General features: G+C 33.9%; 1 protein-coding gene across 2 annotated transcripts; it reads right to left on the bottom strand.

Annotated features, from left to right (window-relative positions):
- Positions 1-869: 869 nt before the first annotated feature.
- Positions 870-15479, bottom strand: LOC129954070 (Krueppel homolog 2). Of its 2 annotated transcripts, none has more exons than XM_056067722.1 (5): positions 15324-15479; positions 5995-6192; positions 5683-5932; positions 2098-2231; positions 870-2036 (listed from the first exon to the last, which is right to left on the bottom strand). In XM_056067722.1, exons 2-5 carry the CDS (start codon positions 6177-6179, stop codon positions 1808-1810), a joined length of 798 nt encoding a protein of 265 aa, XP_055923697.1. In that variant the 5' UTR covers positions 6180-6192; positions 15324-15479; the 3' UTR covers positions 870-1807. The 2 variants fall into 2 exon arrangements, with proteins under 2 accessions (XP_055923697.1, XP_055923698.1); XM_056067723.1 differs by having other exon boundaries at positions 15289-15455.
- Positions 15480-25470: the final 9991 nt, after the last annotated feature.

The following is a 25470-nucleotide window of genomic DNA, read 5'->3' as shown; positions in this document are numbered from 1 at the left end:
CGCATTATATTTTACACTTGTAGTGAAAAAATTAATTAATAGTTATAGTAATAAAACAATGAATTAATGGATAGTGTAACGATTTGGCTTGAAATTAATGAAAATGTAAGAAGTAAAATTAGTAGAAAGAAAACATTTATTTGAAGAAATGTTTATTCCGAAAAAATGGCTTTGTTTTACTTAAGTTGGAAGACAAATTCCTTTTCAGATTACAGAGAATATGAATATTTATTTTAGAAATGGAAACAACATGCCATGCAAAATCATGACAAATGAAGCAGACAATGACCACAATCATGTAAGGTTTGTTCACGTGTCCCATCCTTTTCAACCTTTGTTTTTTGCATAACTCCTTTTTCGTTAACTTTCCAAACAGTGACTTCTTGTTTCATTTGATATACTTAGTATTAAAATCCTGTAAGTGTTTGTCGTTGTTTCGAAAACTGTCTAATAATTAAAAATTAAATGATGTTGTTCGGAAAGAACATTATCCAAAATCCAATTTGAAAATATAAAAAATTGGTTGTTAACATGGTTGATAGAAAATTATTTAAAATGTTTTGCGGAAAGTCTGCCAACATTAGAAGATCTTCCAATAGTGTGCACTAAGCTTAAGATTTAGGTGATTATGTTCAAATAACATACAAACTAAAAATGTACTTAATGAAATATTAAAGACATTGAAAACAACTTTCGTAGAAAGGATTAAATTTTCTAAAAATTATCTGTAAAATCGAGTTATCTAGTAGTGCCATAGACTAATCGCACATCATCAAAGTGTTAGAAGCGTTCACAGATATGAAGTCGATTCCGATACCGGATTGTATTGAAATGCCATTCATAATCTCTGTTAGTGAAAATTCAATACCTGAATATAAAAAAAACTTTTATTTATTGTATAAACATCACCCTAGTTCCAAACAAACTTGAAAACAAAAAAAATTATTTATATTAAAACATAATTTAAACATTAAATATTTTAATGATTAATCGTCTTTTTAGTCCAATTTCCTGCCAACATTTTAAAAATTATAAATCGTTCAATACAAGAGAATTAAAAATCCTTGAAAAGGAAAATGAGCATAGTTGTAAGAGTTTCGTCACATCAATGTAACCCATTGAGTTGCGCTCCATCGTTGTAACACATTAAGACCTAAAGGTCTCAACGAATGCAACTAACTTTGTAAAGACTTTATATAGTCATAATTCTGGGTGGCGTGCAGGAAAAAATTTGATACGGTTTAAATTGTTTTCATTTTATTAATTAGTTATTCAATGATAAAAGTAGGCCTGTAACAAAATAAACTAAAACATTCATATGGTTGAAGTTCACGTACGCTGTTGCCAAACCTACTTTTATGTTATTCATAGATAACTTTTCGGGAATTACTATTTTAATTTTACGGCGTACATTTTTAACACAAATACATTTTTATCAGTGCTTTGAAATCTGAATTTCTTACAGGGAAACAGTGTTCCCGCATTAGTTATAGTATTCATATTCAAACCTTAATTACATTATTTTTTCCTGCACCCGATGCAGATTTTAACGGCTACATAATAGTTGTATTTATTCAGAACTTTCACTCATGGAACGAAACTGCTCATTTTCCTTTTTTCTGACCTAACTAGAATTAAAGGTATTTTTAGAATTAATATTCCAATAGTAACTTAGAGTTATTGGATTCATTTTTCAAGAAATTGGATTCTCAAAAACTTGTTTTGTCTTTTACTTTAGGTTTGATTCTCTTATATAGAACATTATAAAAAATAGTTTTCTATTTAAATACTTTCCGAATTAAGTGTATTATTGCGATGGCGGAGGTGTTGGTTGAGGTTGCGGACTGAGACGATTGACAAATGTAATACCAGCCCGTAAAACTTTTCCTACAAATGGTGGTGATAAGCCGGCGAGTGATTCAACAGCCATTCTTAGTTCAGCAAATGCATTTCTTGTGTAGGGGTTCCGACGTGAATTGTACCTCATCTGTAAGAAGTGGTAGTACACAAAGGGTGTCATCAGACCAGCTCTTCCCCTAAATTTTTCATTTATTGGTATTTATTTATTAATTGCAATGTGAATTCAGTTATACTTACATAAATGTCAAGAGGATCGCCATCGGCATTATGAAAATTTCTGAAAAGGCAACAGCCTTAAGAATATTCGTTGCCTGGAATTCAACCAAAGAAATGAGGAATCTGGCTCCCCACCACGAATTTTGTCCAATCAACTAAAAGCAAACAAAACAAATATTATTATTATTGTTTATTAACAAGTACTTAAAATTACGTGGCAATGTAGAGACAAAAAGTGAACTTAGTTGCCGAGACTATTGGCTCTTATTAAAAAATTTATATTAATTTTCTATAAATTTAGATAGATTTGCAATATTCATAAGATTCACATTAAAATATGATTCTTGTATTACATAGTGGAGGCGAGGTTTTATTAAGAAGATGTTGGCGTGTTGTTGTGGTATGTAAGAGGCGAAGGCGTACGAAGTTGAATATGTTTTCAAACATTTGTGGGATATATGGATGCCTTTTTTAGGAATTAAATATGAATTGTAATAAGCTTTATTTTTTTTTTTACCAGTTTATATACATCTGATTTGGTGAAGACTTTAATTGTAAACGAATGAGTTTTTAGCTTAATTTGCAGGAATGTCTAAAAGTTTAGTTTTGTGTACGGTGTTAGAGTGCATATAACTAATCTCTGATTAAAGAATCTTGGTATATATCGTGGATTTTTGTGTGCAGATTCATTCAATTGGGCAGCTGTGGGGAGTATGGTTGACGAAATCTTATCAGTGATTGCTTGATTAGTTTCAATGATAGGGTTTTTGGTGAAAACAAGTTTGGCCAAAAGTGTTTTCGTATTTTTGTCTTACGCTCCTCGATGGTAGTAAATTTTGATTTAGACCAATGTCCGTATATTGTGCATCCCGTAATCTATTTTACTTAAACTAACTTTTTTGTTAAATGAAAGCTCTAAAATACTTAATCAATTAACATGATTGCTTGTTTCATTATTTAGTTATTTTTCAAGAAATATCGATCAATTTACATTTTCGTAAGTAGGATCTGATCTGCTTGATCAATTTATAATTTACTCAATAGGTACTCGAAATAAAAGTTTAGTCTTGTCCATAGCTTTAGATTTACATAAAGATAAATATCATCAGCATAAGTGTTCAAGTTATTTGAGATTAGTTAATATTTTGTTTATTTCATTAAATGGTATTATAAATAAAACCAAGAAAGGTGGTCCTTTTCTTTTCTAGTATACAATGGAAATTTGAACATAATATATCTTTATACTTCATTTCAAATTCCTTATTGCAAAAGGTTTGAAGACAATTAAGTCGAAAGCTTTTTCAAAATCGAGAGACAGTATGAGGATGTATATTCTCGATGATATAAGCTTTTTAAAAGTTATAATCCAGATGCAGGAGGGCGTCGCACAGTGTTACATTTCGGTGCTTAAGCGTGATTTAATACAAAAATTAACTATGCAGAACTTGTTAAATTGAAAAAAGTCTTGAAATTGCAATTGTTAAACAATTCAAAAGAAAAATAGATGTTAGTTTTGGTATTTATTTTCTTGTGGGTGTTTCGAGCGTTTTTATTTTTTTTATTATTATTATTAAATGCCAGCCAATTGAAAAGAAAGAACAGTTATAATTTTTTACGTGTTAATTTTTTGTTGTTGAAATAAAAAAAATGGTATTTTTATTAAATTTTTGCATTCATTAATAAAAAACAAATGTTCCGAGGGATAGACTATAGACATATAAAAGACTGAAATGTCACTTATCGTGCTACGCCTATTAATTTTTTTTTTCATTCCTGAACTGGCTTCTTTTGCTTTTTTCAATTATTTCTTAATAATCGATGAATTTATAGTGATATAAAGAAACGGTGTTTGTCATAAAGTTTCTATGTTCTATGCTCTTAACATTCAATCAAAAGGAATCCCAGAAAATGATACATTTTTGAAAAAAATTGAAGCAATGAAAAGAATTATCACAAATAAAAAACTATAGAGATGTCTCATGTCTAAAGAAGAAAATGTCCCATATTTTTTCCACAAGCTGTTTTTGATTTCACATATTGGCTTGCCAGTATGCCTGTTCAAAGCTATGTGTCTAACTATAAAAAACTTCGAAGATTGCTTTTTTTGCTGTCAATTCAATGTCTATAGAGGCATGTACACGTATCCATAGGTATATGTACATATATGACAAAAAGTGAGTTTCAATTTTGATATTTTTTTTTTTTTTTTTTTTGTCCTCGTAAACGTATGCTGCGCATTTTGCGAACTTGTGAATAATTTTGATACGAAACAAAAAATAGACTCAAATGTGACCCACACTGATAATTTCCTATTGAGACCCGCTTAAATTTTTTAAAGTACTTTTTTTATTTAGAAAAATTGTATTAGTAAGTAAGTATGCAAAAACGTTAGTTTAAGCTGTTTTCTGTGGAAATAGATTTTTCGAGAAGTTAAATTAATATATTTTGAAAGATGTTTGGTTTCTGTAAAACAAAACATTGTTTTAAAATGTTGCAAAACATTAACAACAATATTTCTATGGGATGAAACACTTTTTCTAAATCAAGCAAAGGTTGTTCGGATGGGTTTATTGAAGTTTAGACATAGTGTTATGCAGCCTGTGCAAACATTCGCTAAGTATTCCTGTAAAATCCGTGCACGTCCCATCTTACTATTTTTCCAGCAACTAGTTTAGCTGAGACGTAGGGTGCTGTTTGCAAGGGTTTCTTCTACATATAAATCAAGGGTTCCTTTGTAAGGGTTTTAAAATGTTAGGCTTTTTTAAAACCATCCACCAAACCATGTTACCAAGAGTCTGCACTGGACTGAATATTGCAAACTACATTCAAAATATGATTTTAGGATTTTGTCCCAATTTCTACTGAAGATCCTGTTTTTGAGTAGTGTTTCATTCCTATTCGTTAGATGTACTAAATCTGCTTTAAGTTTGTTAATCGACAAGACACAGCTCTTTTTTCATTTGCAGATCCTAGTTAATGCTTGGTTCAGTTGTTCGCTTAAACAGTTTCTCTCTAGGTTTAACTAAATTTCAAGAAATATCGTTGTATACACGTGTAGTTATTCTCTTTTTACATGTGTATACAGTTCCTAACCATCCATGCATTAAATATGCGCACAATTAACTTAGTATTTATTTTATTTAAAGAAATTTAAATAAGCAGTAAGTTTAGATTAGAGAGATTTTGTCACACTTAGCAGTCTTTACGTTGTTAATATTTATTTACGTTCCAAATTGTAAATAAAGAGTTTTGGTTTTGTTGGGACGAAACTTTAAAAAGTTTTGGAGAACACGGAAACTACCACAAACTTTACCAATTGCTTTAAGATAGGTTTCAAGGTTTCCAGGTGCTAACATATTCGATTTTTTTTGTTTTTAAGTGTTAATTGACCTAATGGTTTCTCTTAGAAATTAATAATTTATACAAATCTAGGCTAACATCATAAACAGGTATCCAAAAATCAGAAGTACCGGATTTAACACATGGTCTTATGTACATATATTTTACTTCTACTTTTATTAGAAAATAATTAAATAATAATATTTTAAAACATTCTTTTGAATACAAATGTATAAGTTTTGGAAAATAAAGGTATTTCATACTCACGTCAACAATTTTAAGTGAATAACTCGCAGCATGTAACACCGCGAACAGAAAAATCGGCACTAATATAAATAATGTTGGTTGCACATTAAAGAAAATTAACGAGAACATAAGATAATGACAAGAATCCTCTGTGAATAATCTGGCCAGGAACTCTTTGGACAGGGTAAACCTAGGTAGTCGCTGATGTAAGCGCAATGCATTAGTTGCTGCATTAGCTAGAAGAACTTTGTTAAATGAACTTTGAGACGTTCTGAAAAGAATAAAAATATATTTTTTTTCGTGATTTAATTTCGACTATTAAGCTAAAATTACCCAAAAATAGGGAGAACGTAGCCAGCTGTAAAGATAATAGCCAACATGCGAGTCGCCCACATAGCAACGTCAATTTTATTCGCTTTGATGTGTTCAATGATTCTAATAGTCACTTGTTGTTGTGGGGGCGGAGGTGAAGACCTTTCGTTTTCATGGCCCAGTTGTTCATTTGCTTCGTCTGCCATGTTAATTTATTTTCTATAAACAAAAAAATAAATGTCTGTTAAGTCAATAGGTAAGGAATGTTATAAAAAAATAAATTTAAGACACAAATTCGGCAAATTTTAATCTAAATTCTTAAGTATCGTGCATGATTACTTATATATTTACTTGCCACTACGGAAAACATGAACTTGGTATATCAGTCAAGCAAAATAAATAAAAAGCAGTTTTTTCATTGTAGCATCCTTCATCATCAAAATGGTATCTAACTGAGAACATATTTGATAGCTGATATATATTTTGAACTCTCAAAGCAAAATTTGGTTGAGATCATTTAGAACATGCCAATATAGTTTTCTTCGAAGTGTAAGACAGTTCGAGGCAAAAAACGAGTAACGATGGGTAGATTATAAAACAGTTTCAAGAAAAGCACCGTACGCAAATATTTTACACTTCATTTCATTTCTTATGTAAATTTATATTTCAATTGAAATTGATAAAATATTTATTTTTTTAATAATTATTTAATGGTTAAAATTGTTGTTAATCCTCACTTTTATTTTTGGTAACAGAATTGAATCTTGCACCATCTTCCACCTTGTGCTCCTTTTTGACGTTGGAGTTTCTTCCAAGTTCCCCCACAGATATTTCAACATCGAGTTAATAAGTAATGCAGGCGAAAATGTTTTATATTATTTTATACAACACTGACGGTCCTTTCGAAGTACGTTGGAACGTAGTTTCCTCCGAAACGCATTCTAAATCAATCTTGAAATTATTTATACTTTTTTTTATTTGGTTTGCATTAAGTTTAAAACTCGTTTTATTGTTATATTCATCAATAAATAATTTTAGAACTTCTGTTTTAGATCTTTTTATTAGTGGTTGGTGAGATTTATTTATTTTAACAGAAAGCACTTTTAATATTTACGAAAATGACGGGTGTTTTTTAAAGAGGTATATAACTGTATGTTGACAACACTGTTATAACTGGCGGCCATTTTGTCTAGTGAATTATTTTTAGTTTGGTTTCAACATAAATAGAGGAACACTTCCAAATTGCGCAAATTTATTTTGATAATCATAATTCTGTTTAAAATACGTATTGCGCTCATTTTTTTGCGATGAAGCCAACTCTTTGGTTAAAGTCGTGATACGTGAAGAAAAAGTCTTTCGAAGTCGGTAGTCGCCGCCGATAAGCCCGGAACGATTGACCACTTGGCACACAAATGTTGGAAACAATCTACAAAAATTGGACCTCTAATTTAGACTACATCGATTGCATGGCGGTCTATGCAAATATTTATTTTAAATTATATTGATTAAAGATTATCTTTTTAAAAAAATTAAATTTCATTTAAATTTAAAAAACATCTTGGTTTTTATTTCAAAGTTCTATACCTCTAAAAATCACTCTTTACAAATTTGGCTGATAGAACGATGTGTTTTAGTTGTCATTGCTTTTTTTCCACTTGAAGAAAAGAATTAAAAATGATACAAAGCAAAAGTGCAGGATGTTTACAATAAAAACGAAGTCTGCAAAAAAAATTGTTCCAAAAAGTATTTATTATGTTTTTGGATCAATTTTAAGAATTTAATTAAATGAAGTACGTAATAATTACTTATAGTAAAAAGCACATAAGATCGAAGATTCTTCTTAAATTTTAGTGGTACTTAAACTTTTTACTTAGTATTCATTCACCAACGTCATCCTTAAGTCCTTTCCTCTTAAAAAAAAAGCACAGAATATGAAAAAATGTCTATGCTTCGTGATAATAGCCTCCTTATCATGGCAAAATCCCAACCTAGCAAGCGTCTGCACAGTGGATGCAAAACTTCATGGCCGCTTTAACTCCTCAAAAGGCATCGCTTACGCGCCGTGTCTTATTTATGTAACAGAAACTGAAATTGTTAACACTGGAGTACACGCGCCCTATTTTTGTACACCAATGGCCTACTTGGTAGACCATTTAATGATGTTAATAATTTTTTATTTTGAAAAGATTAAAATGAAACAAATATTTGAAAGTAATATTTATTTTGCCTTTAACATTTAATAACCATAATTTATGAATTTTAAGTTGGAGTGTAAAGAAAAATAAAATTATTTCAGCGCTAGCGCATCGGTGCGAGTAGTAGTAGTAGTAGGCCACGTACTCCAGTGTTAATGAAATGGAAAATCAAGGTGTTACTGAAGTGTATAAATACAACAAAAATTACAATAAAGGTAAGCCACAACCTTCTGGATTTAATGTTATTCACATTTAATTTGTCCAACCCCCCTAAATTAATCGGAATTGGTTTTTATAATGCTCGTATTACGGAATATATTATTAATGTCGTACATAAATTAGGTGGCGCAACAGTCCGCAGAGAACCAGGGCCTAGCGACTTACAACTCTCAACCATTCCTTTGTGCTCGTAGTGCTGTCACATGGAGGAGACCTACTCCGAACGATTAATTTGAGAAAGCACTTTTCATGACAAGAATTACTCTTGGAAGATTTGTCAATTCCCCGCAAGAGGGAGTACCCGTGAAAAACTTAAGATGGCAAAAGGCAGTGATCGAACCCAAGCCCTCTGGCATGACAGTCCAACGCACTAACCATCATGCTACGGGTACTACGTTCCTAATGCCATGCCATGCAAAAATTGACAATTATTAGGCCATACTACTTAACGATGCAACGGCAATACCAAATATGAAACATGCAGCCTCCCACCACACTCTACAGGTCTATGCTTCTAATCTTAGCAATTAAGACAACAAATAAATGCACTATTAGTGAAGCCAAACGCAAGTATAATATCGAAATTCTACTTAAACCCCTACCTCACTTAACTCATTGGATGAAAAGTTGAAACAAAACTCCCCACATAATTCACTCAAAGTTCAACAAAATACAAATGATCTTTCTAGCTCTGAAGACTGACAACATTAAAGATCCAACCCTTTTCTTTCTTTTTGCATCAACATCTTACTCTCATGCCTTATCAAATTGTCCTTCTACAAACACATCAATAACCTCAACAACAGCTTCCAAAAATTTCTTTTCACTTCATTTAGCTCAAGCACACTATCCTTCAAACTTAAACAAAAAATACTACATCAATACCACTGTCTTCAAAAGCCAACACAAACAATAATATGTCTAACACGCTGCCCAGTCTGCTGGAGCTGGTTCACCTAGACAATTACCTCTTTTCAATGATTACAGCAACCGAACCGAACGTACAACTCTAGACGAAAACGATGTCAACACACACAAATATTGACTCTGCAACTAAGAGGTTGGATTATTTGAACTCTACAGGGAGCTCTAATCATTCAACTTATGGTTCGCAGAGTAAATATCTTAACAACCGAAATCATCAAAACTCTTTATATTTACAACAAAATAAATCCTTCCAAACAGCAAACCCAAACACAAGTAAACACCCAGTAAACAACATCCAAAATGGCTATACATATGTTTACTGATCCAGAATAACATCCCGCATAAATTTAAATCTATTAACTCAGATATTTAAACTTTGGCATTTGAAATGCAACTCCAAGCCAAAATAACTTACATTGGAATATACATTCATTCTAAACAAACATTTTGTAAAAACGATCTCGACAAAAATAACCCCAATCGTTAAATTTAAAACTAATTCATCCAATTGGACAATTTTTAGAAAAGTTGTTACATCATACTAATGTGACAAACCCATTGCTACAAACACCAACAAAAAGCAGCTTTAATTCGAAAAACAGTGAAAACCGCTACGAATATTACGATTCCCCAAACAACATCAAAAAAGAATTTTCATATCAAATGCATTGTCGCTTGGTGGAACCGAACTCTTTCGTCACTACGCAAAGACAAAATGAAAACATTGAAAGTTTTTGAAAAATCACCCACCCAGACCAATTTGATATCCTACAAAAAAGCAAATGCTAATTTTAGACGTGAGCTCAAAGAAAGTAAATCAAACAATTTTGCAGAATTTACCTCTTGCATAAATCCCAAATCCACTACGACTATGATATGCCAAAACATCCGGCGACTTACCGGTAATTCTAACCGACTTACAATACCGTGTATTCAATTTAAGAGTTTTTAACACATCCAGCTAAATTGTGTAATTTATTATTATTATTTGTATTATATATTTATTAAACAAGTAATAAATTACATGTTAATATAAAATTATTGAGCTTCTAGCTGCAAAGGCCTACCGCTCTATAATTAATTTTACACACATTTTCCCAAACTTGGTCTGAATATTTAAAAGACCAAACTTCCATACTACCTTCAAAACAAAAAAAGATGAATAGTTCTCCGTACAACCCATTAAAAATGTCTCCGTCATGCTTGAGTAAAACTAAGGGTAAAACACCTGGCCGAGACAGAATTTGTTACACTATACAATAACGTACTCGAAACCGCAGTAATTCCACACAGTTGAAAAACCTAACAAAGACAAATATTTAATTGACGGACATCGCCCAGTTTCGCTCATATCTTGCTCCTCTAAAGTGTTAATGCCTTATGTACAAGTAACCTCTCTTGAAGTTCTCTGCCGACAACACAATGTATCGAAAACCAGTGGCAACATTGCCAAGATGCAATCAGAGAAGCCGCCTCTGATGTGCTGGGTTTCAAACAGCCACCAACAAGGAACCCCTGGTTTGGTAAGGAGTGTCGGCAGGCAAACGCAGCCAAACAACAGGCACGCAAAGCGGCGCTGCATAAAAGGACGAGAGCTGCTCGTGAGCTCTATGAGCAGAAGAGGCGAGAGGAACGCCGACTTCTCAGAAGGAAAAAGAGAGGACATGAGAAGCGTGCGGTCGAAGATGTTGAGAGGTATAAAAGCAGGAATGAGGTTCGAAAATTTTATGAACAGGTGAAACGAAATTCACAGGTACATAAACCTAGAACCAAGGCTGCAAAGACGAAAGTGGAAACATAATAGGATATGGAAGGACCACTTCTGCAGACTGTATAACGGCGACGAAGAACTGAATTCCGCTGTCAGGCAGGATGATCCATTCAACATAGACGACGAAAGCCAACAATCCCGTCCTCCCGACTTAGACGAAGTAAAGATTGCCATATCTAAGCTGAAGTCTAATAAAGCCGCTGGAGCGGATGGCTTGAATGCCGAGCTCTTTAAAGCAGCTGGAGATAAGTTGGTTAGGAGCATGCACCAACTTATCTGTAAGATATGGTAAGCATGCCCGATGAATGGAACCTCAGTATTGTTTGCCCGATCCTGAAAAAAGGAGACCCTCTAAACTGCACCAACTATAGAGGAATAAATCTACTTAACATCGCCTATAAGATCTTCTCTGCTATAATATGTGAACGTCTAAAGCCCATCGTCAACAACCTGATAGGTCTTTATCAGTGTGGTTTTAGACCAGGAAAGTCTACAGTTGATCAAATATTCACATTACGGCAGATCCTGGAAAAAACTCAAGAACACCAAATTCGACACCCACCATCTTTTCATCGATTTCAAGGCCGCATATGACAGCATTTACAGGGACGAGCCGTATAGAGCCATGTTTAGTTTTGGCATCCCTGCCAAACTCGTCCGTTTGTGCAGGATGACCATGGAGAATTCACGCTCCTCCATAAAGGTTGGAAACAACTTAACAGAACCTTTCGATGTCAAAAAAGGTTTTAGACAAGGTGATGCGCTGTCATGCGATATTTTTAACATCGTGCTTGAAAGAATAGTGCAGAGCTCACACGTCAACACTAGAGGCACTATCTTTCAAAAGTCTGTCCAATTACTGGCATATGCTGATGACATTGACATAATCGGAAGAACTCAGCGTGATGTCAATGGGGCTTTTGTGAGTATTGAGGCAGAGGCGGCAAAAATGGGTTTTACGGTTAATGAGGGCAAAACAAAGTACAAAGCAAAGTACGTCTAGAAAGGACATACAACACCGACGTTTTGGTTAAAACATCACAATCGACATACGTAACTTTGAGGTAGTCAGTTACTTCGTCTACCTAGGCTCCGCTGTAAACGCAGAAAACAACACCAGCGCTGAGATCAAACGCAGAATAACTCTTGCTAACCGCTGTTTCTTTGGACTAAGAAAGCAATTGAGTGGTAAAGTCCTCTCTCGAGGGACCAAAGTGTTGCTATATAAGACCCTTATCATCCCCGTCCTGCTATACGGTGCAGAAGCATGGACCATGACAAAAGCGGATGAAAGCACCTTGGGTCGCTTCGAGAGAAAAGTTCTTCGTGTGATCTACGGTCCCGTATGCATCGAAGGGGAGTGGAGGAGAAGATGGAATGACGAACTGTACGGGCTGTACAGCGACGTAGACTTAGCCAGAAGAGTAAAAGTCCAACGACTAAGATGGCTGGGTCACGTAGAGCGCATGGAAACCAATGCTCCGGCCCGGAAAGTCTTCGAATCCGCACCCACAGGACCGCGCAGTAAAGGAAGACCGCGGATCAGGTGGCGCGCCAAACTGGAGACATCTAGCTAGGGACCGAGCTAGATGGAGAAGTTTGTTGGGTGAAGCCCTAGTTCACACAGGACTGTAGCGCCACCTTAAGTAAGTAAGTAACAAGCCATAGCAACAATGAACTGTGACAATTCTAATTTGAATTTTTTCAATCGAATTGACTTGAGTTGATTCATCTTACACAGACGGAAAGCTCAGTTATTGTCAATTTGACTATCAAAAATGTAATGGTCTATCAGTGCCCCGAAAAAAGAACTTTAAAATGATTAGGTACTATGATTATTGTTTATGAACGAACACAATGAGGGTTTGCTTAAATAAATAAATAAATTAGGTGGCGCAACAGTCTTGTTGTTGACTTAAATAAACAAAGAAGAAATGTTTCAGGTTTTATAATTTTATATACATAATTGGTTTATGAAGAATGGCATTATTCATATTGTCCTATTCCTATTGTATGAACATGCTTTGCTCTCGAACTCAACACAATAACTACATCGATATTCTTCATTTCCTTGTTGATGAAATAAGTAAAAACTATAGTATCTGGTACCACGACATCTTGTTGCAACTTAACACTAGAATCATCTGTCAATAAATTTACATAAAGGCAATGATCGATATACAATTCCCTTTATTTCATAATCTTTAAATTAGTTGATATAAACTAACAAAAACAAAACAATTCTCTTCAGCTGAATAAGAAATGAAAGCACTATATTTTTAAAGTGAAAAATAGTTTTTACAATACACTTTCTAAACTCCATCGTTTAGAATTTTGTGTCCACAATCAAAAATGATCTTGAACTAAGCTTTCCAATGTGGCATGTCTTAATTGTGAACATTTATTCCCATTCACATAATTCACTGAATTGAATTGAAAAAAGTTGATTTTTTTATTTTTTAACGTGAACTATTCTCTACCATGAGGTAATTTAATATTATTGGCTATTGATACAAAAGTTAATTTATTTAAAGCCTATACAGTTCATGGAAAGTGACCAATACAGTCATTTTGAAGTCACTTTACTTTTTACTGTAATTGCAAACTTTGGTTGATATAAACCCTAAACTCTATGGTTTAGAGCTTCGTACCTATTCATGCAAAGAAATTATGCGCTAGAGCTAAGCTTTCCAACGACATACATATATGTACATATCTCAATTGTTGGCAATATGTAAACCAAGATGCCCATTCTCCTTTACTCCATAGTATTAAAGTTTGTTGACTATATGCGCAATGTTTTCGATAATTTTGTTTTAATCTACAATTTTGTTTGTATGTAAAATTATGTAATCTTTAAAGTCTACCCACAACTTTTTCAAAAAAAAAACTAATTTCCTAAAAATTTGTACAAAACTGTACCTTAACCCCTTTCTTTTCTCTCCATTTTTCCAGGAAGTGTTCAACACTTATAAATAAAGTCCTCCACAAAAGTTCGGTAATGTTGGAATCGAAATTGAAAAAATAAGCAGATGGACTTTAATAGGAAAATATTTAGAAAAATTATTTGGAAACAAGAACTGAAACTTTTCGCATGCGGCTACTTCAAACTTAAACATTTTGATAATAATGATCATAAAATTCATTGATGTCTAACTCATTTGTGCATACTCTGCAGGTGCAGGTAGTCCTAGTAAAATAAATTGAAGCATACTTTTGCCTAAAGCAATGGTAGGGAATAATAAAAACCGATGAACGCAAAAATATATTTGTTCCTTGAAGATTCATCGGTTTGTGTACAATATAATCAAATCCTTATAAATTCCTCGATTTGTCAATGTCTTTGTATTTCGTCATATGACTTGTAGGAATATATGTATAATCATTAACTTTATGGTTTACTGTAACATTAAATTAAAACCAGTACATAGGTTTTAAGTTTACAAAAGGGGCTGATAGCTGGTTTCAAAAATGGGTTTATGTTTCCATCTTCAAGAACTTGATTGGTATCTATTTATCAATTGCCATTAAAATTAAATTTTTAGGAAATCACAGTCGCTTTCACTTAAATGTTAATTTCTCCGAGTAATGAAAGTATGAATATATATTGGATTCAGACTGCCAGGTTTAACTCGAGTTTTTTTTATGTGACCCCAAACATTTAACGAAACGAAAGTAAGTATATCAACCAAACAATACTGTCAAAATAGATGGGTGAGCAAAATCATATATCATGTTTAAATAACTCAATATACTTTTTCCATAATTACCTTAAAACTTGAATTAGATATTAAACAAATAGAGTTAATAAATGATAAGAAATTAAAAAGAAATGTTTGTATAAATATATCTTATATCGGACAATGATGGTAGTAAGAAAAATTTAAATTTATACCTATTTAATATTTCTTATTGTTGTGGCAAGCAAAACTATGTTCGAAGTTATAAGAACTGTGCAAAATAAAAAACATTATTTTTTTAAAGAAAAGATATGCACTATTGGTTTTCCTTATCGAAATTGAGTTTAATTTTTAATTGAGGTTAGTCATCAACTCAAATATTCAATTGAACCAAAATGGTCTCATAAAATATAACCATCCATGTATGTATGTACTTACAATCGTATTATTTTATTTTTATTCTTCTAATTTATTATACACAACATGAATAATACAAGTTAAGTAAATAGATGTAAGATCTTACTTGTTGAATCAGCAGTAGAAAAACGTATAAATTACCTGTTACTTATGTGATAAGATTGTTAAAAAATTCAATTTAAAGTATAATCTATTAAGATCAATTATTCTATTTTTCCAAAAAGCGAACTTAGTTCTGACTTGACACACAAAATCGTGGCCGTGGGAAGCTCTCGTCACAAGTTACTTCCAAAAACACTCCAAAAGAGATATAAACCAAAAACATTCTAGCAAAGATATAAATCCTCGGTAACCATATTGGTTTGCCTAAAAGCTAAACCGGAAATCGGACTCATAAACTCATTTAAGTATGCGTGTGATTCATCCCCTAATTTTATTAAATTTCACCTAAGAACAGTAAGTCAATGCATGCGTGGGAGGGTGATACATACGAAGGATTAATATCTTCATATAGAGTGTTTTTGATATAAAACCCATGTTCGTTGGCATCGAAAATACTCCTTATATTATCTAGAGTCCCGACCGGTACCCGTCCTACTTGAAACACCCTCAAATTTTATTTGAGGTGAACACTCTCAAATTCCGTATCGGTGAATACATGTAAGTGGTGGAAAAAAAGCAAAATGTCAGATTGAATTCTTGTCAAAAATGAAAGTTCCACAATTTCGATTTCAAAAACAAAACATTCAATTTGAGATTCTACAAGTAAGTTTTTGTAAATTATTTTGTTTTATCTAAATAATTAATATAAACTATTTCTTTTCAGAATTAATACAAAAAAGAACATAGTAAAACAGATCAATTGGCCAATCCTCGGTGGTAGGTACTGTTTTGAAAAACTGACTGTATATTAAATTAACTATTGTTCACATCATGAAGAAGGACTTGAATACACTGCAATCTTTCGCCTATCCGTAGATGGCTGAAAGAAGTTCTTTGCATTGCACAGATGGTGACACATGACGTGAATGTGCTACTGCCATCAAACACTGCAATTGATTGATGTGTTCAAGTTGGTTTGGCTATGAATAACCACCAAGTAAAGAGATTCTTCAACTTTATAGCAACTTTCGACTTGTATATCCATCTTGACAAATGAAGCATGTCAGATAGGTTGCGATGGTTCTGCGACATCGATCCCTTTGCTGTAATCGGCCCTTCTCATTCCTACAGGGTTAAAAATGAGGATATAAGCCATCAGAATAGAGCGTTTTGATTGCCAGGAACAAAGTCTTGTTAAGAAGTGTAATTTTAACTAAAAAACAAAACAAAACAATATTCATATAATTTAATACAATATTCGTTTACCTTCAATTTATACCTCTTCACTCCAGAATAAATATGTCGGCGTTGCACCATATGGGAATATCTTCCAGGGAATTCCACTTCTTCTGTTGCAACATTTTATTTGGTTACTTCTTCATCTGAAGAGTAAATTAAGTGCAAATTCATTACATATTTTATTTAAATAAATTAATATTTCGGATTTAAATTGTTTTACCTTCGTTTGCATTACTGGAAATGAATTTTGTTTTGTTTACATTTTGTTGAGTTGTCAAAATTCTCACCTCGTTGTTAATCTTGAAATGAGCCGAACTGAAATTGTTCAACACTCTCATTACAGTTCTAGGGCGCGCCTAAACTTTTTGCATTATTTTTTCTGTTGTTAGTGAAAATTTTCATAAAAATAATAGAATTTGTATGTTAAAAGTAGTCAAATGTTATTTTTAGCAAAGTTTTCACTGAAAAGATGTATCCCAATTAATTTTTCTTAAAATATCGAATTCATTTTTCAATTTTTGAATTCAACGGATCCATTTTTTTGAATTTCTGAATTCACCTCACGTTGTGTTTCCCCCAATTGTGCAAACTTCACCACAAGCCCATTACAACTACATACAATCTGGATTTTCCCATAAGAAATGCACGGGAGAACTAACACATGCTTATGCTAACGGGCAAAATTCTCCCAATTTAGTTTGTAGGCCGAAAGAGAGCAAACCCATTAAGTCAGGACCAGAGATGGCAGAAATGCGATTTTTTTTGATTTACTACATTTGTTACGTCTGCTACATAAATAAGGTAGTTAAAGTAGTTTAATGTAGTTAACGTAGTTAAATGTAGCAGACGTAGCGGTAGACGTCAAAACGTAGTTTGAAATGTCCATTCAGCCACCAAATTGACAAATTGCATCGAAAAGATAAATTTGTTGCACAACCTGAACCATATGAAGACTTTAGCAGCTACAGATACTGATAAAAAGATAACAACAGATATTAAGCAATTATTGTATGATGACAATTTCGTCCAGTCAATAGAAGAAGAAATTTATATCTACGATCCAGTCTGCAAACTGATCAACAAGTGTCAAGATGATGCAACCAACATCTCTGAAGCTGTAGATTTGTGGCTACAGCTGCAATTGCCAGAAAAATATGACCACTTTTTGAGCGCAAGGAAATAAATGGGGCTCTCCATCGATGCAATAGCAGCATATAGCTTGGATCCAAGATATCTTGGCAAAAGTTTAACAACACCGCAGCGAAACGAGGTTACACTACATTTCATTGAAATTTTCTCAGCTGGAGAGCTAAATGATTACGATAAATTCCTCGAAGATCAGGGCATTTTTGCTTTATTAGAGAAAGTGGTGATGGTGATACTGGCGAAGGCAAAGGTGGTGGAAGTGAAGTTTTGTTGCCAAAAACTTACTGGAGTTTGGCATCCAGACAGCATCCACGCATATCAAGATATGCTATTCGTTTATTAAGTATTCCAGAACATTCCCAAAAATTAATAAATATACACTATACTCTTAAAATGAACGACAAAAATAAAACACATGATTATTTAATTTGCATTTTTCTTTCATAAAACTTCGAATTAATTGATTTAGTTCATTTACGCTACATATTTGGTTCTTATGTATAGTTTAGTGTTTTTCACTAGTTACGTTAGGCGTTTTTTAAATTCTTTTTAAAATTTAACGTTTTTTGTGAAGGTAGCACACGTAACAATTGTAGGGTAGTAAATGAAACAAATCAAACGTGTAGTTTACCCAATAAACTACACGTAGTTTACTGAGTAGATTACCTGACGTAATCTACTCTGCCATCTCTGGTCAGGACTATAGATAATATATTTCCTCTGGGGACTGACGTTTCAGTTTGCCTACAAGCTAACTGCACACTAAATGTGAGAAAGTGTGCGTGAAATGATGCGAAAACCAGAAAAAATCTCACATTTAGTGTTCCGACCCATCAAAATGCTTCATTTTGAATGTGTCAATCTAAAGTGCTGACATGGTCTTAAATTGGAAGATTTGTATCTAGAAATGACCAAATACGTAATTAATGATTTATTAATGCGGTATTTTTTTCACTTAAATTATTTGCGAACACAATATGAGCTGTAACTGGTAAGTATAACTGGAAATGGACAAAAGTACAACTCAATGCTTTGTGAAATAACAAAACAGACTAGCTTATACATATTTTCCACATAATAACCTAAAATCCTAAAGAACAAATTTTTGCATTTTTTTTCAGCTGTAGTTTCTTTTTGTGAATTTTATGAATTTTCATTTATCTTTGTACTCAATGTCTATGATGAAATATGTTATTTTATATTTTTTCTAAATTAAATTTTATAAAATAAAGATATGACATATATTTTAAGTTTTTTTTTTGTATTGTCGATTATACTGCTTTAATGAATCTTTGTTCTTTTTATGTTTAGAACACGACGTATTGTGTGAAATTTATTAGATTAAATAAACTTGACTGTATCGCCATTTTAATGGGGCATTCGTTTGTTTTCCTCGAACACTACTTACTGCCACTGACTCAATTTTATATAAAAGATTATTGAATACCAAACAGTTAAAAGCTTAAAGAACTCAATAAGATGTTATTTTAGCAGTGTAGAGGCACCTCAAATAAGCAATTTGGAAAAATCTCCTAGGAAATATTTACTGTTATTTTTCGTGGTGAATTACGAAACGTCAATTATTTCATTGAATTTCGAACTCAATTCTAATACGAATGATTTGAATTTTTAAAATAGCTATTAAAATTGTTTTTGTTTTTTTTTTAACAAACTAGATTTAAATAATAGCGCTAAGTGCTCAAATATTAAATTGACGTACCGTAGCTTAATCAATTTATCTGAAAGATAGGGCAAATTACGAAGGAAGCCCAAATGCATCCTTAGTTGTACAGATTTTAACCAATAAATAACAGTAAAATAATTAAAAACATCGATTAAATCTTTGTTTCAAATAAACGTCACGAAAATTTACCTTGCTCTTGAATCTACTTATCCCTAGGGTTATCCCTCTGACAAAGTCCTGCCGTTCCGAAACTTATTCTTCCTTTTAGATAATTCCAACAGTATTAAGTCATAATTACCCTCCTCTAAGTGTTTCTCAAAAAAAATCTATCCAAAAATTCATATGAAATGCATGAAATCCCACTTACAAATCATTTTATTTGCTCATTCTTTGTAAACCATGATTGTCCTTTGTATTACATTACACGAGGTTTTCCTTTTTGTAGTGAAATACAATTTTTAGCAAATGAATCATGAAATTGACTTGAAAAGACCATTACAAATCGTCTTCTTAAGAAAAAAAAGTCAGTTTTTTCTTAAAACGTATGTTTACCACTTTAAGTTATATTAAACAAAGCAAATTGTTTCACAACTAGTGGTACAATTATGCAGCACAGCTTTAACCTCATTATATTACATTAATCTCACTTTGGTATTAAAACGTCCACCTACAACTACGTTGTATTTTACTTCTCTCATTGAACATGGGTACATTTAAAATAACAAATCGACAAAAAGTTATCTAAATCGAGAACGGTATTAATTCTATCTAGCTCGATCTCTAGCTAGATTTCTCCAGCTTTACGCTCCAATTTTGGTCAGTTCACTTTCCACTTGTGCATGCCAACTGATCCGCGTCTTCTTCTATTGATCTGTGCTCTAGGTGTGGATTCGAAGACTTTCCGGGCTGGAGCATTGGTTTCCATGAGCTCTAAGTCGTTGGACTTTTACCCTTCTGGCTAAGTCTATGTTGCTGTACAGCCCGTACAGCTCGTCATACGGTGCTCTCATCCGTATAGCAATACGGAGATGATAAGTGTCTTTTATAGTGACACTTTGGTCCCTCGAGAGAGGGTTTTGCTACTCAATCGCTTTCTTAGCCGAAAGAAACAGCGATTAGCAAGAGTTATTCTTCGTCTGATCTCATCGCTGGTGTTGTTTTCTGTATTCTAAGCAGAGCCTAGGTAGACGAAGTCCTTAACTACCTCAAAGTTACGTCTGTCAATAGTGACGTTTTAACCGAGACGTCAGTATTGTAAATATGTATTTATACCATCCTAAGTTATATCTCACATTCATACATTTCTGATCTACCTTCTTGTTTAATTTCCACTTGCTGCTTATGTCAGAGTAAAAAATAGAGAATAAGGAAATCATTAAACAAATTAATATAAATAAAATATCTGTGAGACGAAACGGTCTTGTCAAACCAAGTCATCATCTTTTGCCCTCATTAACCGTTAAACCCATTTTTGCCACCTCTGCCTCAATAACAAGCCCCATTGACATCACTGTGTGTTCTTCCGATTATGTCAATGTCATCAGCATATGCTAGTAATTAGACAGATTTTTGAAAGACAGAGCCTCTAGTCTTGACTAGTGAGCTTTGCACTCTTCTTTCAAGTACGATATTAAAAAAATCGCATGACAGCGCATCACCTTGTCTTAAACCATTTTTGTCATCGAAAGGTCCTCTTAAGTTGTTTCCAACCTTTATGGATCAGCGTGAATTCTCCATGGTCATCCTGCACAAACGGACGAGTTTGGCAGGGATGCCAAAAATAGACATGTCTCTGTACAGCTCGTCCCTGTAGATCCTTCCATATGCAGCCTTTAAATAAATTAAGAGGAAGTAGGTGTCGATTTGGTGTTTCCAGGATCTGCCAGTCTAAAACCACACTGATAAAGAACTATTAGGCTGTAGCCGATAGATTTTAGGCATACACATATTACGACGAAGAAGATTTTGTAAGCGATGTTAAATAAACTGTTAAGAGGATCTCCTTTTTCAGAATCGGGAAAACAATGCTGAAGTTCCATTCATCTGGCATGTTTTCTTCCAACCATATCTTACAGACAAGTTGGTGCATGCTAATAACCAAATTATCTCCAGCCGCTTTGATGGGCTTGGCAATCAAGCCATCTACTCCAGCGCTTTGTTAGACTTCAGCATTGATATGCTCCCACCTTCCCACTTCTTCTAAGTCGGGAGGACGAAATTGTTGGCTTTCGTCGTCTATGTTGAACGGATAATCCTGCCCGACAACGGGATTCGGTTTGTGTTGCTGTAATACAGTCTGCAGAAGTGGTCCTTCCATATCATCAGCAATGACTGCGATTCCACTATGATGTATCCACTTTCGTCTTTGCAGCCCTCGGTTCTAGGCTTATGTACATGTGAATTTCGTTTCACTTGCTCATAAAACTTTCAAACTTCATTTGTGCTTTTGAACGTCTCAACATCTTCGACCGGACACTTTTTATGCTCCCTCTTTTTTCTTCTGAAAAGTCGGTGTTCTTCTCACCTCTTCTGCTCATAGAGCTCATGACCAGCGCTCTAATTGCCTCTTGGCAATGTTGCCCTTCGTTCTCGATACGTTGTGTTAGCAGCAGAGAACCTCGAGAGAGCTTTTTTGTAATTGTAACTTGGTCGGAGAAGGATTTGACGATCTTTTGCGATTGTAGCCGTTCGACTTTGTATTTTCTCCCAGTTGATGTTAGCTCTTGAGAAGGTTCAGATATCCATGATGCTAGAAGCGTGTCTACCGTCGATCGCAATATGGTTCATTGATTTGGAGAATTCCAAGACCCTTTTTGGATGTTGGGGTGTGGAAAACAAGTACTGACTACTATGAAAGTTGATGAGTCTGAATCAGTTGCCAGAAGTGGTGTTGTGCTGGTTGTGTTTCCCTATTATTCCACCAAAGATGTCCCTTCTTAACTTGGTAATAAAATCGTCCAGGACAGTTTTAGTTAGGACACAGCTCATATGTTTCTAGCTCGAGCGTTCATAAAATGCTAGTGTTGCCGAATTTAGCCTTGATGCGGATGTTCAGGAGGTTCTCGTTGATGCACCTATAGCTCAAGACTTGTTGCCTCAGTTTGGCTCCAATGACAAAGCCATGTCCAAATAAGCGGTTAGTTTTCTAGGCAGCAGTCACCATAGTAAATGTAGAAGTTTTTCATCCTCTTTTTACTTGGCCCATCCCATCGTATTTAATGGATGAGGGTGATGTCTGCTGTTAAGCAGTCTAAGGCCTCCGATTATTTTTCGGCTGCACATGGTCTGTTAAGGGACCTAACATTCCTCATGCATATCCGAAGTTCATTGTTCTTATCGTTTGCGTGGGTTGTCAACAGTTAATTCGTCCGTATCCAAGGATTGTTGTTGTTTTGCAACTGGCTATTCTTTATGTGGTCAGGAAGACAACCTAACACACGATCTTTAACCTGAAGAACCAGGTATTTGATTTATTAAAAAACGGTGAGAGCCGGCATTACCGCTCCTTACAGACCTTTGAATCGAATAATTAGTAGTAGCCCTATAGGGTTTTCACTAAATAGTTCAACCAAATTTGAACTGCAGATGCCACCGTTGATTCCATCTTGGAATTCCTACGATGCCATCTAAATGAAAGGATAGGTGCCTTAGTGGGAACAATTCTATCCTCCCTCCCGTTTGCTACCCTCAACAACTTTCCACTGGCGTTGGAGCCCAATCTCTAGATGAGGTACTAGGCACCCAATGCTCACCATGGGCAGGTGAAAGTAGGAGTTGATAGACAGAGGTGAGTTTTGAGAAAAACCTGTGGACGCTTGAGTTCTCTTGAATGCACATGTGTACCATTTGAACATCAGACCTTTGGCTCACAGTTCGAAAAAAATACAACCTGCTGGAGGCATGTACGTTGGTTGGTTTAAGAGGCTGTTTCCTAGAACAGATGTCCACCATATTTGATGGTTTGGGGCGGGTGGGCTGCAATTTGATTTCGATCATTGGCCTCTACAAGAATAACGCATAGTATTCGATATACCTAAAATAATTAAGTCCTAACGACTGCAGAAGATAATACTGGTGACATTTCCAAACAACTCCTTAACTTCTATAAGTTGCTTAGAATAAATCCAACTTTAACGGCTATTTTAACACTTCAGGAGCAGAACGTTGTCACAAAAGTAATTATATGATATATTCAAGAAAAAAAGAAAGAACATCAGCAAAAGGAGTAAAGTACTTTCCTTAAACCCATTCTTGAATGAAGACAATATTCTTGTTGTTGGCGGTGGATTAAAAAATCAGAGCTTACTAGAACATAAAAACATCGAATTATCTAGCCTTATGAATAGTGGTTCACAAAACTGTTGGTTGAAGATGCCCATGAATGAATCTCTGTGATATCAAATTTACCCTTGCAAAACTAAGGCAGATTAATTGGGTCATTCAAGCTAAAAGATGTATCCGACAAGTCACTCATAAGTGTATGAAATGCTTCCGTTTTACAGTGCAGTAAAGAAATCAACAAATGAGACTAATTCCAGGAACTAGAGTCAAACCATCAAGACCGTTCATACACACCGTAGTTGATTATGATGGACCAATTAAAATATTAATTTCCAAGGGGCGAGGAAACCGATCGACCTAGTGTCATATCGCCATACATGTTTGATTCAACACCAAAGCTATCCATATTGAACTTGTGAGTGGCCTTACATTAGCAGCTCCAAGAAGAGGTGTTTGCACGAATTTCTACAGTAGAGAACCAGGGCCTAGTGACTTACAACTCTCAACCATTCCTGCGTGCCAGTAATTGCAGGGATGGAGGGGACCTACAATTTATATGCCGAATCCGAACGACAAATTTGAGAAAGCACTTTTTCATGACAAGAATTACTCTTGGAGAATTTTTCAAATCCTTGCAGTATCCGTGAATAAAACTTAAGGTGACACAGACAGGGATCGAACCCAAGACCTTTCGCATGACAGTCCAACGCACTTTTTTTTTCTAAATCATTTTTACTAAAACTATCTTAAAGCTAGACAAAAATTCATCAAATTAGCCTTATTATCCAGGACTTACAACTAATTTCTTATTCCCATACGAAGTTAAGCAGAAATACTTAGTTTTATTGCCCTTCGGCCCTAAGATCTGTTTAACTTTAATTCAAGTTTATTTATTTTTGTATTCACTAGAATATTAAAAAAAAAATAACTTACATCCACGGTTCCTCGCCTAACGTGGTAGATTAGCGGAACTGCCAATCTATCCTGCATCAATAGGCATCTATCTAAAAAGAGGAATGCCTCTGGTGAAATGAAGCCGCTCAAGTGTGCACTATCAAAATAATCGCCCCGAAAATGAAATAAAAATAAATAAATTGGGTGGCGCAACAGTCCGTTGAGAACTAGGGTATAGTTACTTACAACTATCAACCATTCCTGTGTGCGAGTAATGTTATCAGGGATTGAAGGGACCTACAGTTTAACGCCAAACCAAGCGGTTAATTTGAGAAAGTACTTTTCATGACATGAATTACTCTTGAAGAAATTTTCAATTCCTGCAAGAGGCAGTACCCGTGAAAAAACTTTAGATGACATAGGCAGGGATAAAACCCAAGACCTCTGGCATGACAGTCCAACGCACTTTTTTTTTAATTCAATTTTATTATTTCAATCTTAAACCTATCTTAAAGCTAGACAAAAATACATAAAACAAGGATGAATAACCATAACTTACAACTAACTAAATGGTCCCATACGGACATTCTAAGTTAAACTATAACACTTACTACTAATGCCTTTCGGCCTTAAGATCTATTTTAACTTCAATTTAATTTTATTTATATTTGTATTAATTAGAAAATTTTAAAAACTAATATCAATATCCTTTTTATTTTTACTTAAAAACTACTTAAAATAAGGTCCCTAATATAAAACTTAAAACTAACAAAGTACATATTCTACCTATAAAATACTTAAAACTAGAACAACCACAGCAGCAAATATAACGTTTTTTGTTTTTATATTTTATTGTCTTTTTTGTATGTTTTTTTAATTTAATTATTTTTATATTCCATGTTTTTGTTTTTAATTATGTTTGTTTTTTTAGTTTTTTTATTT

Source organism: Eupeodes corollae, chromosome 1 (genome assembly GCF_945859685.1).
Source record: "Eupeodes corollae chromosome 1, idEupCoro1.1, whole genome shotgun sequence".
Lineage (NCBI taxonomy): Eukaryota > Metazoa > Arthropoda > Insecta > Diptera > Syrphidae > Eupeodes > Eupeodes corollae.
The sequence above is the reverse complement of the archived record's forward strand: the minus strand, read 5'-3'. Positions and strand labels throughout refer to the sequence as shown.

What these genes read in the sequence shown, in the direction of transcription:
- LOC129954070 (XM_056067722.1), bottom strand. Translation starts at nt 6,179, where the DNA reads ATGGCAGACGAAGCAAATGAACAACTGGGCCATGAAAACGAAAGGTCT. An exon ending in ATTCACTTAAAATTGTTGAC is followed by an intron (nt 2,232 to 5,682) that starts GTGAGTATGAAA and finishes GTTTGCTTTTAG; the next exon opens with TTGATTGGACAAAATTCGTG. An exon ending in GCGATCCTCTTGACATTTAT is followed by an intron (nt 2,037 to 2,097) that starts GTAAGTATAACT and finishes TGAAAAATTTAG; the next exon opens with GGGAAGAGCTGGTCTGATGA.